This window comes from Zootoca vivipara, chromosome 1 (assembly GCF_963506605.1).
Source record: "Zootoca vivipara chromosome 1, rZooViv1.1, whole genome shotgun sequence".
Lineage (NCBI taxonomy): Eukaryota > Metazoa > Chordata > Lepidosauria > Squamata > Lacertidae > Zootoca > Zootoca vivipara.
The window spans coordinates 69,411,148-69,426,915 of NC_083276.1; the positions used below are offsets into that span (position 1 = coordinate 69,411,148).

Sequence of the window (15,768 nt, forward strand, 5' to 3'; positions counted from 1 at the left end):
ATCACCTTGATATTTCTCTGCTGCTAGAATAATGCCATTTCTAAGAATAACACTGTGCGGAGAATAGGTATGTTCTTATATGGCCAGGATATTGCATTTTCTCCATATTCAGAGGATTGCATTTATGTCTAGGGTGATGCTGTACATCAGCTACATGCGTGAAATATGGGTTTTGTTGTGGCTTTAGGTGCTTTTGTTAGAAAAGCAGTCAGTCAGTATTAAAAACATAACGTGTGTGTGTGTGTGTGTGTGTGTGTGTGTGTGTGTGTGTGTGTGCATATATTTTATAAATCCTGATTTTGTTTGTGAACATTGTTACCGTTTAGTATGCTCTGCTCCAAAAAGCTTTGCTCTAATCCCAGGTATGTGGAGAGTGGCTGTAGTTTCTCAGTGATGAGGAAAACAACTCAGCTTGCACTCGGGTAGAGCACTGAGCCTGGCATTTGAGACAGGTGCTAGGGCCAAATGCCAGGCTCAGTGCTCCACCTGAGTGCATGCCAAGAGAAACTACAGCCACTCTCCACATACCTGGGATGAGAGCAATGCATTTTGGAGCAGAGTAAAGCTTCCAGGAAGGAGTGAGCCCGGGAAGCAGTTCACCACCTTTGAGAACTTAAGTACCCAGTACCACCCCCCAAAACAAAACCCCCAGTAACATTCTGCATTTAATGCTGGATACCCTTTTAGCTATGATGTTTAATAGCCCAAGAATGTCTGCTCCTTTCTGAAAGTGCCATGCTGGTGCCCAAAGCTTCACCTTGTTGCAGAGCGTTCCGTTTATTAATCATGCATTGTGTGAACAAACAGCTTCGTGCTCAATTTCACTGGCTGACCCCTAAGTTCTGGCAATATTGGGAGGGTGGGAATTAACTTCATCCACTTTTTTCCCATTCCATGCATAACTTTATAAACCTCAATCATAAACGCCCAAACACTTGACCTATTCAAGTCCTCCTAACAAACAAGGGTGCTGTAAAACACGCAGATGGAGATCATTTCGGCAATCAAAACACCTTTCTCTCCAAAGCGCTATCATTTATTATAATTACTTCCATAAGACTATTTAGTTACTGCGCTTAAGGCCTTGGGTATGGTATCAAACTGCTTTAAAGTCTAAATTGAAAATTGAAGGTTTAGGGGGATACACCTATGCTTCCTCTTGAAAGTTCCCCAGAAATGATAGGCATTGAGGATGTTATTTGAATGTTCCGGACACGGTGGAACAAATTCTATTCTACTGTCCATTGTACAACCAACTACATTAAATGTGTGCTATGCCCCTTTTTGGGTAGTCTAACATCATGGCACAATGAAAATATCAGATTCTATCTGTCTGACATTAACCTGGTAGTAACTGCAAGAGTGGCCGAGTTATTGTCAATAGTATGACTTACAGTGGTGAATGGCACTATTTAGCGGGAAGAAACCCCAATGAAAATCCTCGTTATTATATATTTTACATGCCTGTTTATTTGTATATAAAGTATATAATGGCCTATAATGCCTAATAAAGGTTTGGCGAAGTAAGTAAGCTCTTCAACAGTTGTTTTGGTTTCCAGCCATGGGGGATTTTTATTTTTATTTAAGTCTAATTTGTTGCTGTGAATCTTGCTTCCCTCGCATGCACTTTGATAAGGTGCCCCTGAACCTAAATCTCTAGTAATCTAAAACCTGAAATTCTTTGGTACTTAGTGCATGTCTTTTCTGTAATGACTGATGGTGGGAAAAGACAGCAGCAATTCTCCCTGTTTAGAATATTTTGATAACTTGGCCCAAGGCATGAACAAAAACTCAATCAAGTCTTCCCAGCTACCCACTTTGGAAAGCGTTGCTACTGATAATCCCACTGAGGCCCCTTTGTCTCGCTGAAAGAATCTATGAAATAAAGGCATTAAAAAAACCAACAATAATTCAAATGCACACGTGAACAATGAAATCCACTTGCTCCCTTTTTTGTAAAAATTCTACCTCGCCCCCCCCCCCGGGGGGGGGGGGGGAATACACAGAACATAATTATCTGAATGTCTAAAATCACACAATCCAGATGGATACAAACTCTCATCACAGCCACGTCCTTGGATCTTATTTTCCTATCATACAATATTTGGTAAATTAGAGGAAATGTCTGGTTGGCTGATGGTCACATTTCTGAGGCTGCAACACTCTTTCTCGGAGAACAGGTCCACAGAAATAAGCCTAAATCTAATTCTTCTAATATCTGTTCTTGCTTTGAGATTAGTGAAGGTAAGCTATTTAAACAACTGACATCAACAAGCAACATTAGCAAGTTATTTTATTTCACTGGTCAGTGAGGATTTTTGAAATTATGTTGTATTTTTAAAAAATTATGTACGCCACTTTGGATTTTTTTTCTAAATATTGTGGTTTATAAATACATGTAAATAAAAAAATAAACAAAAGGCTTTTTCCCAGCAGTTTTTCCTCTCTCATGCCATGTCCTCTCTCTCTCTCTCTTTTTTTTAAAAAAAGGCTAGCTTGACACCCATGTTGCAATCTTTGGCGCCAGGCAAATGTGTTCTTCTTCACCTAGGCATTCTAACATTGTAATTTTTAACTGTTTTATTATTGTATGTATCATGATACAATTGCTCCTGAAATCCTAAATAGGGTGAAGACTGGCATAGAAATATTTAAAATAAAGAAATTAATGCTGAATAAGGCTCTTTTGGATTCTGCCACAAAGCTCTTCTATCAGATTTTATGTAGAGTTCATTGGCAGAGTTTTGCGGTGGTTTTTTTTTTAGCTAATCCGTAATCTGGGATCCCACAAATCTCTTTCCTTGCATATTGCATGGCCCCCTATTCCCTGCCACATGAAAGTATTTCACCACTCTCATAATCGGCTATCATCCCATAGAAAATGGAAACTCACTGGGTTGGTTGAATCCTTGTGCTGTGTGAACTGTCATTATGTTAGGGTTTCTCCACATCTTGGGGCACGGTCACTGCTTCGTTGTCATCCAATAATAGAATGCTATTTTGTGTTTTGATTTAGGACGGGAGATTTTGAAGTATTTGTTGCCCCCACTACACAATGACATACATCCAAAGTGAATCCTCGTATGGTATTGGTGGTGAAGCTGTTCATCCCCAGCCTTCCCTTGATATGGCCAAGAAAGAATGTCTTCCTACAAATCCCATGGCACCTTTTTTCTCCCAAGCTGTGTGCTTTGCCTTACTGCATACTCCCTCTGAATCTGGACCCAAGTGGTGAAGCATCCTTTCAGCTCAATTTGTAGTACCTTTTTTTGAACTTAAAATAAATAAAAATAGGATATTCAACAGCCTGTATTCTTCTGAAACATTTTGATCTAGTAATTAAAAGGCAGCATAGTATATATTTGAAACCGGGACACTTTAAAAAATAAATGTGCATGTCCACCACTAATTCCCTTTGCATGTAACCTCAAATACGCTTGCGCAGCAAACTGGCTCAGTCTCAGTAGGCGGTATTTTCACATCAATGTGCAACTTTAGAGTCCTTTCCAAGAAAACAGATAAGTGGACAGTATCAGTCACTGTAGGTTTAGCATATGGTAATTCTTGATTTTGTCCTCAAAAGGGCAGGACATATTTTGTAATCATAACATTTTGCAATAACTGCAGTATGCTCTAAACAGCTGCCACAGAGGCAGTTGTCTGAAGAGGTCTTCATCCAAGTAACTGAGTGCCATAGGGAACATATGAAGCTGACCTGAATCTAGGCAGCTCCATATTGACAATGCTGATGAGCTCTTCAAGTCTTCCAGCCCAGCTCTTCAGAATCTTAAGATCAGAAAAGTGGAACCTGCAGACCTCTGGGTGTTGCTGGACTACAAACTCCCTCATCCCCAAGCAAAATCTGGAGGGTCACAGGTCCCACAACTCTGTGTTTACTGAATGTGCCACAGATTGAACCCAAGGCATCATACATTGCAAAGTGAATGCGTGCTCTCAATGACAACAGGAAGTTCCCCAGATATGACTTGCTCTCGTGAGATAACATAATTTCTAGCATCCATATGGCAACTTTGCAAGAGTGCAGTTTCTCTCCTTTAAAAAATAACAATGACTTTGCATTTGAAAGTAAGGTTTAAATTAAAACACATCTATAAAATGACAACTTGGCTTACAAGTGACTTGTGCAACATTAATTTGTGCTTCCTGCATCTCTCTCGCCCATCTCCCATCATGACTAGAAAATCATCAGGCCCCTCCCACGTAAGCAATATAACAAACTAAGTTTGGTCTTGGCCTTGAGACCAAATGCTACCTTAATCTCTCTCTCTGTGTGTGTGTTTTTAAAGTGCATCTTTCCTGTGGTCTTGTTTCTAAAGTGGGTGATGTGAAGCTCTCAAGGAATTTAATGTGATCTTGAGGTATGCTTACGGCCTCTGAATACTTCTTAAATCTAAAACCAGATTTGTGTTGCGGTAGCTGTCATGGATTTAGGAAAGAAGAAGAAAAAGCACCACTCTCAATGGTGTTTTCACTTTAAGCCATGATACAGTACCTCATGGCACATCTTCATCACAAAACTGAGGACGCAAGGTAGGATTTCTATTTACAGATCTCTGATGCCCCTTCCAGAAAAAAATAGAGACTAGATGGGGAAAAAATATTTCCTGAAAGTCCTGAATTTTAAAATATTTTCTCTCCAGCAAAAGGGTTGGTCCTTCAAAAAAGCAAATTTTACCTGCCCCATTAAAACATGAAACCAGTGATGACACCAGAGAAAACCTGAAACTTCTGTTTACTCCTCCTGGTGGCATGCGGTCCTGGCAGTCATGAGGCTCAGGTGTAAGCTGGTTCACTCACAAGCCAGCTTACTGTCAAAACTGGACAGGGCAATAGCAAAGGCTTGAAGTGCACACATTGGGTAGTTGTAGTCCATAGTGAAAATATCTTCTGCCACACGGCCAAACTGCATCACAATATAGTCAGCTGAAAGAGGGTGGGGGTGGGGAGTAAAGAAACACAGTACAATGACATCAATATAAGTTTCTGTGTATAGAGAGAGAGAGAGAGAGAGAGAGAGAGAGAGAGAGAGAGAGAGAGAGAGAGAGAGTCACTAACTTGCAGTCCAAAATATAAAGCAGGGGAAGATGAAAAATCATTTTCACCATCCAGATTCAATGAATTCAGCCTGGGAGACAAGTTTCCTTTAGAGAGTTGAAAGGGGCATGATTGAGATGCTGGCCAGCTGTGAATTGCCTGGCGCTTCCTCTCATACCAAGGATGTCCTCATAAAGGCCAGAGTCAGGAAACAGAAAAAGGATACAGAGATGCGGATGAGATGAATAGAGAAGCGGAAGGCAGCTGCAGCTATCAGGAAGAGACAGGGCAAAGCATCCTTCTCCCCCGCCCCCACCTCAGCTCCCCAGCCTGCTACCCTGACTGGACTCACTGTATAGTAGTCTTTCCCAAAACTCTTTGCTGGGGCACTATCTACCTTCACTGTTCAGTTAATCCTTGCAAAGCAGGTAAATCATAGAATAGAATCATAGAGTGGAAGAGACCACAAGGGCCATCCAGTCCAACCCCCTGCCGACCAGGAAACACCATCAAAGCATTCCTGACAGATGGCTGTCAAGCCTCCGCTTAAAGACCTCCAAAGAAGGAGACTCCACCACTCCTTGGCAGCAAATTCCACTGTCGAACAGCTCTTACTGTCAGGAAGTTCTTCCTAATGTTTAGGTGGAATCTTCTTTCTTGTAGCTTGAATCCATTGCTCCGTGTCCGCTTCTCTGGAGCAGCAGAAAACAACCTTTCACCCTCTTCCATATGACATCCTTTTATATATTTGAACATGGCTAAAATGTTAAGGGGTGAAGTCTCCTCTCCCCATGAACCGTGGGGCACATCACAGTATAGCAAAGGCCTTGATCCCCAAGGTGTGCATGCTCATTCCACTACCTCTGTTTCAGGTTTCAACACTTTCAGTGGCCACATTAAAAAAACAAAGTAACCTGCAAAACCTATTTAACTAGAGGCAACAGTGACAACAGCAAATGAATGTGTACACCACCAAAAACTATCCCCCCCCCCACCATAAAACCTTCCAACTTTCTCAAAAACTAGAACATGCTCGGACCAAGTTCCATGGTGAAGTCAAATTGCTCGGTGTTGGTTAATTCTGTGAACTACTTATCAATAGTTCAGCCACCCCCAGTCTGGTAGCCTTGTGATGTTTAGGACTAATGCCTCCTGTCAACCCCTGCCAGTGTGACCAATGGTGAAGTATGAGCTGTACCATAACACATCTAGAAAGCACCAAATTAGACCAGGCTGCCCTACTTCCTCATCTTCTGTGTCAAGTCTTTGCGTCCACAGAACAGTTGGGGGACTGGACACTGAGCAAAGTGTATCAAAAACAGAATCTCTCTCTCTCTCTCTGGTTTTTTACGTGAGAGTTATCGGATTTCAGCAGCTGTACTTACGATCATTATCGTGAATAATTTGAAAATTTTTCACTGAGGCCTGTGTCACGCGACCGTGGAAATTTAAAACGTAAGACTGGGTGTCATCGTTCCAGACTGGAGTTTTGTTGTGCAGCTCAATGACACTTTCTGTGTTTTTATTCTGCCACCTTGCAAGGAGAGTTTCATGCTCCTAGGAAAGCCAAGGAGAAAGACATCATTTTAGCAAAAGCCCACTTTTTACTTTTGCTTTATGCAACATCAGAATGCGCCCACCCCCATGCCATCGCTCTCTCATAAAAACAGTCTTAACATGTAGCCCCCATATCTCCCATATCTGTCTGCCCACACTTCAAGGTCAGAAGTGTCTCCTTTATTCTCCAAGTGCCTCCTTTATTGGTGATGAGATTGAAGGCCATGACAGAGAGACAAGTGGCTTTTTTATTTAAAGATTTCATATATTATATATGAATCAGGGAAACCCCTGAGATACATGACTTAAGCTAACATGACAGCTTCTCTGTATGCAGAGCTGTAGCCACTAGTATCTTGTGCAGACTGTATTTGCTAAAAAAGAAAAGCCACCTATCATTCAGAGCCTCCTTGTAGTTGTCTTTGGAGATGAGCTAAACACATCTGCTTCTACACATGGTACTTAGAAGAAGAAATCGGCATAGGCAGCTGCAGCCATGAGAATATTATTGTCCAACACCTTGGGTAAATCTCACCTGCAGTGATCTGTGAAACTCAGATTAGGAACCTAGTAATGCAAGTAGATAAATAGGAACTACTACAGCGGGAAGGTAAACGGCGTTTCCGTGTGCTGCTCTGGTTCGCCAGAAGTGGCTTTGTCATGCTGGCCACATGACCTGGAAGCTGTACACCGGCTCCCTCGGCCAATAATGCGAGATGAGTGCCGGAACCCCAGAGTTGGTCACAACTGCACCTAATGGTCAGGGGTCCCTTTACCTTTACCCAGTACTAAGACAGAACTCTGAGTTCAGTATACTCTCCATGCAGTGTTCTCTCCTAATCTGGAAATGCCAGTGATTGAATGTGGAACCTTTGGCATGAAAAGCATCTGTTCTATCATTGCTTCATGGCAGCTAGGTTTTTTGTATCTCCAGTATCCCTCCTCCACAGCCTGTGACATTTACTTTTATTTTAGATATTTAAATGTATCAACAACAACAACAACTTGGCTTAGTATACACCCTCCCACACACACTTGAGACACATTATGAAGAGGCTGGCAAACCCCTAGCTTAAGCTAGTTTTACTGAGAAGAGTGACTTACGTTGCGTGGCCTGATGGAAACTCTCTCATGGTCCATACTCATCCCTGGTATGATGACACTCATCTTACGAGGACCTTTAAACCCCAAAACATTTGTTTCCTGTTTTTGAATGAATAGGAGAAGCGTTTTTAATACCACACATCTTTACCTTGGAAGTCAGTCTTTCCAAACAAATATCACTGGTGATAGAACAGTAATTAGCCTACAAAGGTGTTTCAAAACTTGCTACAAAGCCAACAGTGTTCCATAATATTCAATTTTTACCTTGTAAGCTCAGGGGGGAAAGGAAAATGTAGGAGGTTCATAAAGCATACTTTGCATAAAGTTTTAAAATGTGCAGACACTTCAGCACCAGTTACAGCTCTGCGCTATCCAACAAGTATCATTAACAAGAACACAACAAGTGGTTTTTGACAGTCAGTGTATATTTTCAGGACCCACCTTACTTTTGTGATTGCAAGTTGTTCTAAACTGTTTTTAATATTGTGTTTTAATGTTGCGACCCACCCAGGGAGCTTAGGGTGAAGAGCAGGTAATGATTAAATAAATACCGTAAATACTTTTATATAGTACATTCGTGAGTTGAAAGTGCTTGGCATACATATCTTAGTAACCTTTACAAAGGCCCTTGCAGTAAGTCACCGTAAGCTACAGTGATCTCAGAGTGGTGAGACAGTGAGAATGAATGGGGTGGGTGAAGAGAGTGTGACGTAGCTCCCATGCTTGTGGCCAGAGTGGAAGGCTTCCTGGTGCCTCCTGATTTCTCCTTCGCAGCTCCCAACTACTTTTGTTTCTTGGGCCTGGACATGAAGGAGGACCAAAGGGATGGACTTGCACCCAGTGAGACGGAGAAGGCTGCAGCAGGAGTAGGAAGAGGAATTCTTCCTCTGGCCACTATGAACAGCTTGGGTTTCTTTCTTTTCTACCACTACGTTGCAGGCAAAATGAGTAGATGATCTCAGAGGCTATATGTAGCCACTTCATGGCACATGTAAGATTTAAACAGGACTAAGTCCCTAGGCATCTTTTGGCTACTATATCACATCAGCTTCTCCTAATGTGACCACGTGCCCCTCCTCATTCACTGTGGAAGGAAGGCTTCTCATTCATCTGTTGGCAACTGGTGCTCTGCTGGCACCCGACACACAAAAACAGGTGAATTCTAACCCATTATCACAGTTGAGCAATGTTAAGTGCACAACTGCAAAAAACTGCATACTCAGTTGCACACACTTATTTCAACAATAGTAGTACAAAAACGGTTGGAGCACTGCAGCCCAACTTGATAACTGGGAACTGAGGTCCATGACACAGTTTTATGCAAACTAAATTGCCACGTAAGTGGTCAAGAGGTCAGCAATGGACCATTTCTCACTACTGTAATTGTTATATTTCTAAGGACTTGGCTGGAATCTCTCTTCTGCTGCAGTTCTAACAGTGACCATTAGGTGTAGCTGTAGATTTATTAATCAGCAGCAGCGCCATTACTGTAGGATTGCATTGTTTTAAAAGCCATTCAGGATCCTGGGTTTTCTCTAAAGTCATGAGTGTTTGAAAATGCTGTGGGAAGTGTACAAACCTAGGACTTAAGTGAATATGCATTTTGGGGCCACTTCTGATCTGATTCAGCAATTTGCATAGAATGTGGCGTTTGGGGAACATCTCCTATGCACACAGGCATGGGGAATTTTTTTGTCGGAATTGATCATCCACTCATGCAACTTTTTTGCACATAATCCTCTGAGGTGGACTGCAAAACCATGCAGATATTCTTCCACAGATACGTAACCAAGAATGCTCCCAAATGTGGGCTATAATATATAAAATGACCACGCAGTGTATGATCCTAAAAGACATCTGAAGTGCTTTACTCAAACACCTCTTGAATCCCAGCCTGGTGGGAAAGCAATGTGTAAATACAATATGTTAAACAAACAAACTTTTGTGATGAGTGGTTCCTGAGTTTCTTAGACTTTCTTGCTTCCAGCACGTTGCTGATCCTAATGCAAAGAAGTTTGCACAAGGTACAGCACCCCCCCCCCCATTTAAGCACTTTCAATACATGTGCAACCGTGCACAAGCACATTGCACAGAACCTGGAAGTGACCCAAAAATGTCACATAATGGAGGAGAATAGGGTGTTTGCAGGCTTTTTCAATGGTGTTTCAAATATACATGATTTCACTTAAATGTGCAGTGCCTTGGAACATAACCCCCATGTAAATGGGGGGGGGTTGCCTCCCTAGGGCTTAATCTGATGCAAGCCTTTGCCTTCAGATTCCATTTTAAATATCAGGGCTGAACCTAATAACTTATGAAAGAACTCTGATCATTTGCAGAGAGCCTTTCTTTCACCCAGGTCCTATACATCTGGAATTAAGGACAACGGTTTCCAATGCACTGGAAATGATTTGGAGGCAGGCCAAGCACCTCTCATTTTATAAATTAAACGCTGACTAGGGTTTCTCTTCCGTCCTGTAATATCTGGTAATTGGTTGTGAATCTACTGCCAACCTTTGGCTTTGCTTGTGCAACTCAAAGCGGGCTGGATGACTCAGACCCACAGCGGAACCAGCAGTTTGCTTGACCCAGGCACAGCAAAGGAGCATGTGATCTTCGTGAGCAAAGAGCAAAGAGCATTTTGCATCTTGTATATCAGATGCTCATTTCAGCAAGTCGCATTTGCTCCAGGGAAGTCCAGGACTTGAGCAGAAATGGGTCATTTGAGGGTAAAGAAATCCCGAGTACATCTGTGCTAGGGTTGGATGACTCAGGCAAACAACATTCACTATCATTAGCAAATGGATGCAGATTTTCTCAGTCTTATGGTCAGAATGAATCAACAGACACAGCCACCAGCCCCATTTACTCTGGTTTTACACCACCTCTGATTATACACTGTGATCTGTTATTGCATAAGAGGCCCAGGTGTCCAATAATAAACCTAGAGAAATGAACCCCCTCTTGCACAATTTATTTACCTAGACTTAATTTAAGAGCATCAAGGCCAGTGCCCATTTCTCACTGAAAAATCTGCTCCTAAAGGTAGACACAGATTCCTAGAGGAACTTGGTCACTGCACTTCCCTTGGACATGAGGCCACTGTTCCTCATCTGCACTGGCTTGGGGAGCACCTGGCCTCCTCAGTTAAAAGAGCTACACAAGACAGCAGAGGAATCATTGGGCATCCTCTTATTTTCCAGCAAGTGTGATAGTGGTGAGGAGGATGCGCTGGGAAGACAGTCTGAGTGCAGCACCAACCAGGCAAAAGGCATCACTGCTCTCTGGCTTCCCCCGATGGCTGTCCCTGATTTAGGTATGGGTGTGGGTCATAAATGTGTTGAATGTTTCGTACAGCTTTGCATGCTTGATTATTAATTACTTTACTGAAAAACGTTTGCTTACTTTGCTTATGATTGGTACTTACGTAGCAAATAGCAGCTAGCTCCTGGCGCAGATTACTTGCCTCCAAGCTCAACGTTGTTTTCATTGGGTTTACTCCATTATCATAAACTGTAAACTTAGTCCCCATAAGATTTGATCTATTACAGAGGAAAAACAATGGATTGCCTTCATTGCCTGCTACTGATTGATTATCATCATTTGAGCCTTAAGCACTCAGAATCTCTCTTGCCAGCGTATCTGGGATATCATAGTCCCAGAGAGTGCAGAGGTTCTGGAGGCTGCATACAATAAGAGGCATGCCAGATTGAGCTACTGTTACTATAAGACTCTGAAATGAATTTCACAAAATCTCAGAGAAGTGATCCCATGTGAACCAATTGTGAAGCATTCATAAAAGCATACTTCTATCCTGAATCAAATCATGCAGCATTAATACTCAGCACTGTCATTAAAACCTGTATCTCCCCTCTCCTTCAAAGAGCTCTGGGTAGCGCACACGGCTTCCCCCCGTTTATCCTCACTATAATCCAGTGAGGTATATTGGGCTCCGAGATATGTGTCTGCTGCAAGCAAGCTTCATAGCTGAAAAGGGGTTTGAACTCAGGTCTTCCTGGATCAAGTCAACCATTTCATCCACTATGCCCAGAAGTGGCTCACCCAGTGAGAAGAGGTAGGAGGTGAGGAGGCCAGCTGAGCGCCCTGGTGGGAGTGATGGACTGGGTTGCAGCAAGGGAGGGATGTGCAGTGACACTGTTCCTGGGAGGGTATTACTTCGGCTCTTCCCCGTCTCCTGACTCTGCTACAGTGGCACTTCTAGCTCTCATTAGCACCCTTCTTTCCAATGCTCTTGGGAGGATAGAATGCCAGTTTCCTTACCGCCCTTTAATCACTCCAGCTTGCGTAAATAAAAATAGTAGTTAAAATTAATTAAGGGGGTAATGAAACCAAGTTATGCTACAAGCATTCTGAAGTCACTGCAGTGTGTGAATGGGCAGCAAATAAATAAATAACAGGAAATCTTTTGACTCCATTATGCAAAATAAGGAGCAGTGATCGCTTTGATTCTTTTGTGAATTGCTGTCAATTGCGACTTTCCATCAAGAGCTAAGGAACGCGTGGTAGGTGGGAATGTAAACAGGGACTGATATCAAAGGTTTGCTCTCAGTTGTTACCACTAGTATCCTGAATCCCAAAATGTTTATCCGATTCTCTTAGAATATACCCTAAATCAATGGTGGTGAGCCTGTGGCCCTTCAGATGTGACTGGACTCCAACGCCTGTCATCTTTTATCACTGGCTATGCTGGCTGGAGCTGATGGAGTTGGAGTCTAAGAACATCTGGAAGACCAGAGGTTCCCTGTCCCTGCTTTAAAAATCTAAACCTGTACCTTAGCTTTCCAATGAAACTCTCTCCTCCTCGTGACAGGTCGGTAGGGTCAATGGAGATGAGGTAATTTGAGGTTTTGCTCTTCTTTCGCTTTCTTCCAGCTAACAAAAATACCTAAGGAATTTGAAAGGGGAACAAAATGTCACACTCCAGGCAGAATCTGATAGAATCACCAGAGAAAGAAAATGGACTCTGATTTTCTTGGGGTTTAGTATCATCAGCAAAAATGTAGAAGGCCAAAGGGAAAGTTAGCAAAAAAAAGGGGGGGGTAAAAACAATCAGCAGAGGAAACTACTTCCTTCGATCCATTATTTATGGTTTAAATAATTAAACCTAGTACACTTTGTTAAATGTTTAATTTGAGCTTGAACAGTTTCCTTCAAGTAAAAGGAAAACAGATGCCAATTCAGGTCAGAAGGGTAGAGAGTCCAACTACTAATCACTTGAAGACTCCAAGCATCATGACTTCTAAGGACAAAGAATAAAGTAAAAGACAACTACCTGAAGCCACGTGGGAGTAAATATTACATTACCCTTTCCCCAAGTTTCCCAACACAATGGTACCTCGGGTTACAAACTTAACTCATTCTGGAGGTCTATTCCTAACCAGAAACCGTTCTTAGCCCAGACACTGAGATCCAGCACCGAGGGCCTTCTGGCGGTTCCCTCCTTACGAGAAGTGAGGTTACAGGGAACCAGACAGAGGGCCTTCTCGGTAGTGGCACCCGCCCTGTGGAACGCCCTCCCAGCAGATGTCAAGGCAATAAGCAACTATTTTACTTTTAGAAGACAACTGAAGGCAGCCCTGTTTAGGGAAGTTTTTAATGTTTATGCTGTACTGTTTTTAATATTCGGTTGGAGGCCACCCAGAGTGGCTGGAGAGGCCCAGCCAGATGGGCGGGGGTATAAATATATTATTATTATTATTATTATTATTATTATTATTATTATTATTATTACCTGAGGCGCTTTCGCTAATGGGACCTCCCATTGCTGGTGTGCCGGCACCACGCAATTTCCATTCTCATCCTGGGGCAAAGTTCGCAACCCAAGGTAACTACTTCCAGATTAGCGGAGTTTGTAACCCGAAGTGTTTGTAACCTGAGGTACCACTGTATGAATTGCTAACACGTTCAGAAAGAAAAGAGAATGCAAGCTACTCTGACATGTTTCTGAAAATCATTTCAGCATACTCCCAACTCCATGGAGCTATTGTAGCATGTGGCTTTCCACATGGACCAACAGGATGGCATGTTAAATATCCCAAACCAGGGTTGCACTTCCCTGAGGTCTAATGAGTTGACCTCCAGCTGCATCTTATGGACCCTTCTCTGGGAGCACTTCCTATAGATTTCAGTGTGATTTACTTCTGAATAAATATGTACGGTATGGGATTACATGTCATGTACTTCTGTACAATTTGGCCATCTACAATAGGAAGCTAATGCCCGATGTCAAGTCAGCTGCATGGAACTGATATTCAATGGCAATTAGAAATGTGTGAAACGGCCCTAAAATGTTCACCATCCATATCTGATGCAAGAAGAGCCAGTTTGAAGAGGCAGCTCCCCATTCCACTCCTTGGTTACCTTTGATTTTTTGCATATGGCTCAGGATTAGATTGCCTCACTAGGACTGTCCTAATGAGACATAGCATCTAAACATCTCTGTTTGTATACAGTTAATAAAGCAATAAATCTCCATGTTTAAGAACAGGCATCCCCAAACTTCGGCCCTCCAGATGTTTTGGACTACAATTCCCATCTTCCCCGACCACTGGTCCTGTTAGCTAGGGATCATGGGAGTTGTAGGCCAAAACATCTGGAGGGCCGCAGTTTGGGGATCCCTGTTTAAGAGTGTGTCTTATGACACTTAGCACTAGGGAAACACTTGAATAAAACATTTTGATGGGATGAACAAAACCTGCACAAGCTCAGAAATAAAATGTTAACATTCAAGTGGTTATTCAATAATCACTTATACTACTCCCAATTATAAAGCAGAGAACATAGAGGAGTTTGGTCTCTTAACAGGACAATCCTATAAGGTCTACTCAGAAGACCTTAAACCCCACTGAATTAAATAGGACTTACTCCCAGGAAAGCATGTACAGGATTAAAGCATACTGTTATATTTTTTTCCCCTCTCTGCTTGCAGGTTATAATGTACTCTCAACTTTAAGCATTCATATGTTGGGGGTGGATGGTCCAAACTCTGGGTATAGGGATTTCCCCACTTTTACAAGCTGATTCTGCATTTTTTCTTTTGCTGTTTTATATGCAACCAGAAAGATCTGCTTTACAACCTTTTTCCCATCCTCTCTTTCCAGGTGGAGGTAGTAAGTAGGGTACATTCCACGGTCCATTCCCTTCTTGTCCCTTGTGATTCGGCATTTGACAGTAACCCCCTGAGGAGCAGGTCTCACAGCAAACACCTCCAGGTCGTCTACTTCTATGACGGGGTTGTTTGTCGAAGGACTAGGCCCAGAGGCCGACTCCTAGGAAAGGAAGAAAAGCAACCATGTGCTTAAAAGACAGACACAAATTTGCTCACAAATTTATTGAATTATTATAGCCGGGAAGTGGAAAGGCCAAGCAGAATGTAAAATGGAAGAATGGTATAAAGAGGTATAAGGTAAAGGGACCCCTGACCATTAGGTCCAGTCGCGGACGACTCTGGGGTTGCGGCGCTTATCTCGCTTTACTGGCCGAGGGAGCCGACATTTGTCCACAGACAGTTTTTCCGGGTCATGTGGCCAGCATGACTAAGCTGCTTCTGGCGAACCAGAGCAGCGCACGGAAACACCCTTTACCTTCCCACCAGAGCGGTACCTATTTATCTACTTGCACTTTGACGTGCTTTCGAACTGCTAGGTTGGCAGGAGCAGGGACTGAGCAACGGGAGCTCGCCCCGTTGCAGGGATTCGAACCGCTGACCTTCTGATCGGCAAGCCCTAGGCTCAGTAGTTCAGACCACAGCACCACCCGCGTCCCTATAAAGAGGTATGGGATATAGCTATTAATGATAAATTAACGTGCCATTAAGGTAAGATGGGGAATATGCAGGAGATATGACTTTGAGAAGATATGGGAGGTGTTTGTAGAATTTGTACTGTTAAACTGGAAAGGGGTCAAACTATCGCAAGAGGTGTTGAAATTTTGGGAGGATGGATAGTTACAATGGAATGGTCTCAGTGGTGGGGTGCACATTTTTATTTTTATTTATTTATGATTATTACTTTGTCATTTTTTTATAAAAAA

General features: G+C 42.6%; 1 protein-coding gene across 3 annotated transcripts in view; it reads right to left on the minus strand.

Moving 5' to 3' along the window:
* Positions 1-535: 535 nt before the first annotated feature.
* TUB (TUB bipartite transcription factor) overlaps positions 536-15,768 on the minus strand; it is a 124,636-nt gene continuing 109,403 nt past the window's right edge. For all 3 annotated transcript variants that reach the window (XM_035119782.2, XM_035119805.2, XM_060275879.1), the window contains 6 exons: positions 14,814-15,005; positions 12,510-12,622; positions 11,144-11,258; positions 7,717-7,815; positions 6,441-6,612; positions 536-4,944 (listed from right to left, as the gene is read on the minus strand). In XM_035119782.2, the coding sequence (XP_034975673.1) occupies positions 4,811-4,944; positions 6,441-6,612; positions 7,717-7,815; positions 11,144-11,258; positions 12,510-12,622; positions 14,814-15,005 (825 nt within the window). In that variant the 3' untranslated portion in view covers positions 536-4,810. The remainder of the gene's footprint in view (positions 4,945-6,440; positions 6,613-7,716; positions 7,816-11,143; positions 11,259-12,509; positions 12,623-14,813; positions 15,006-15,768) is intronic.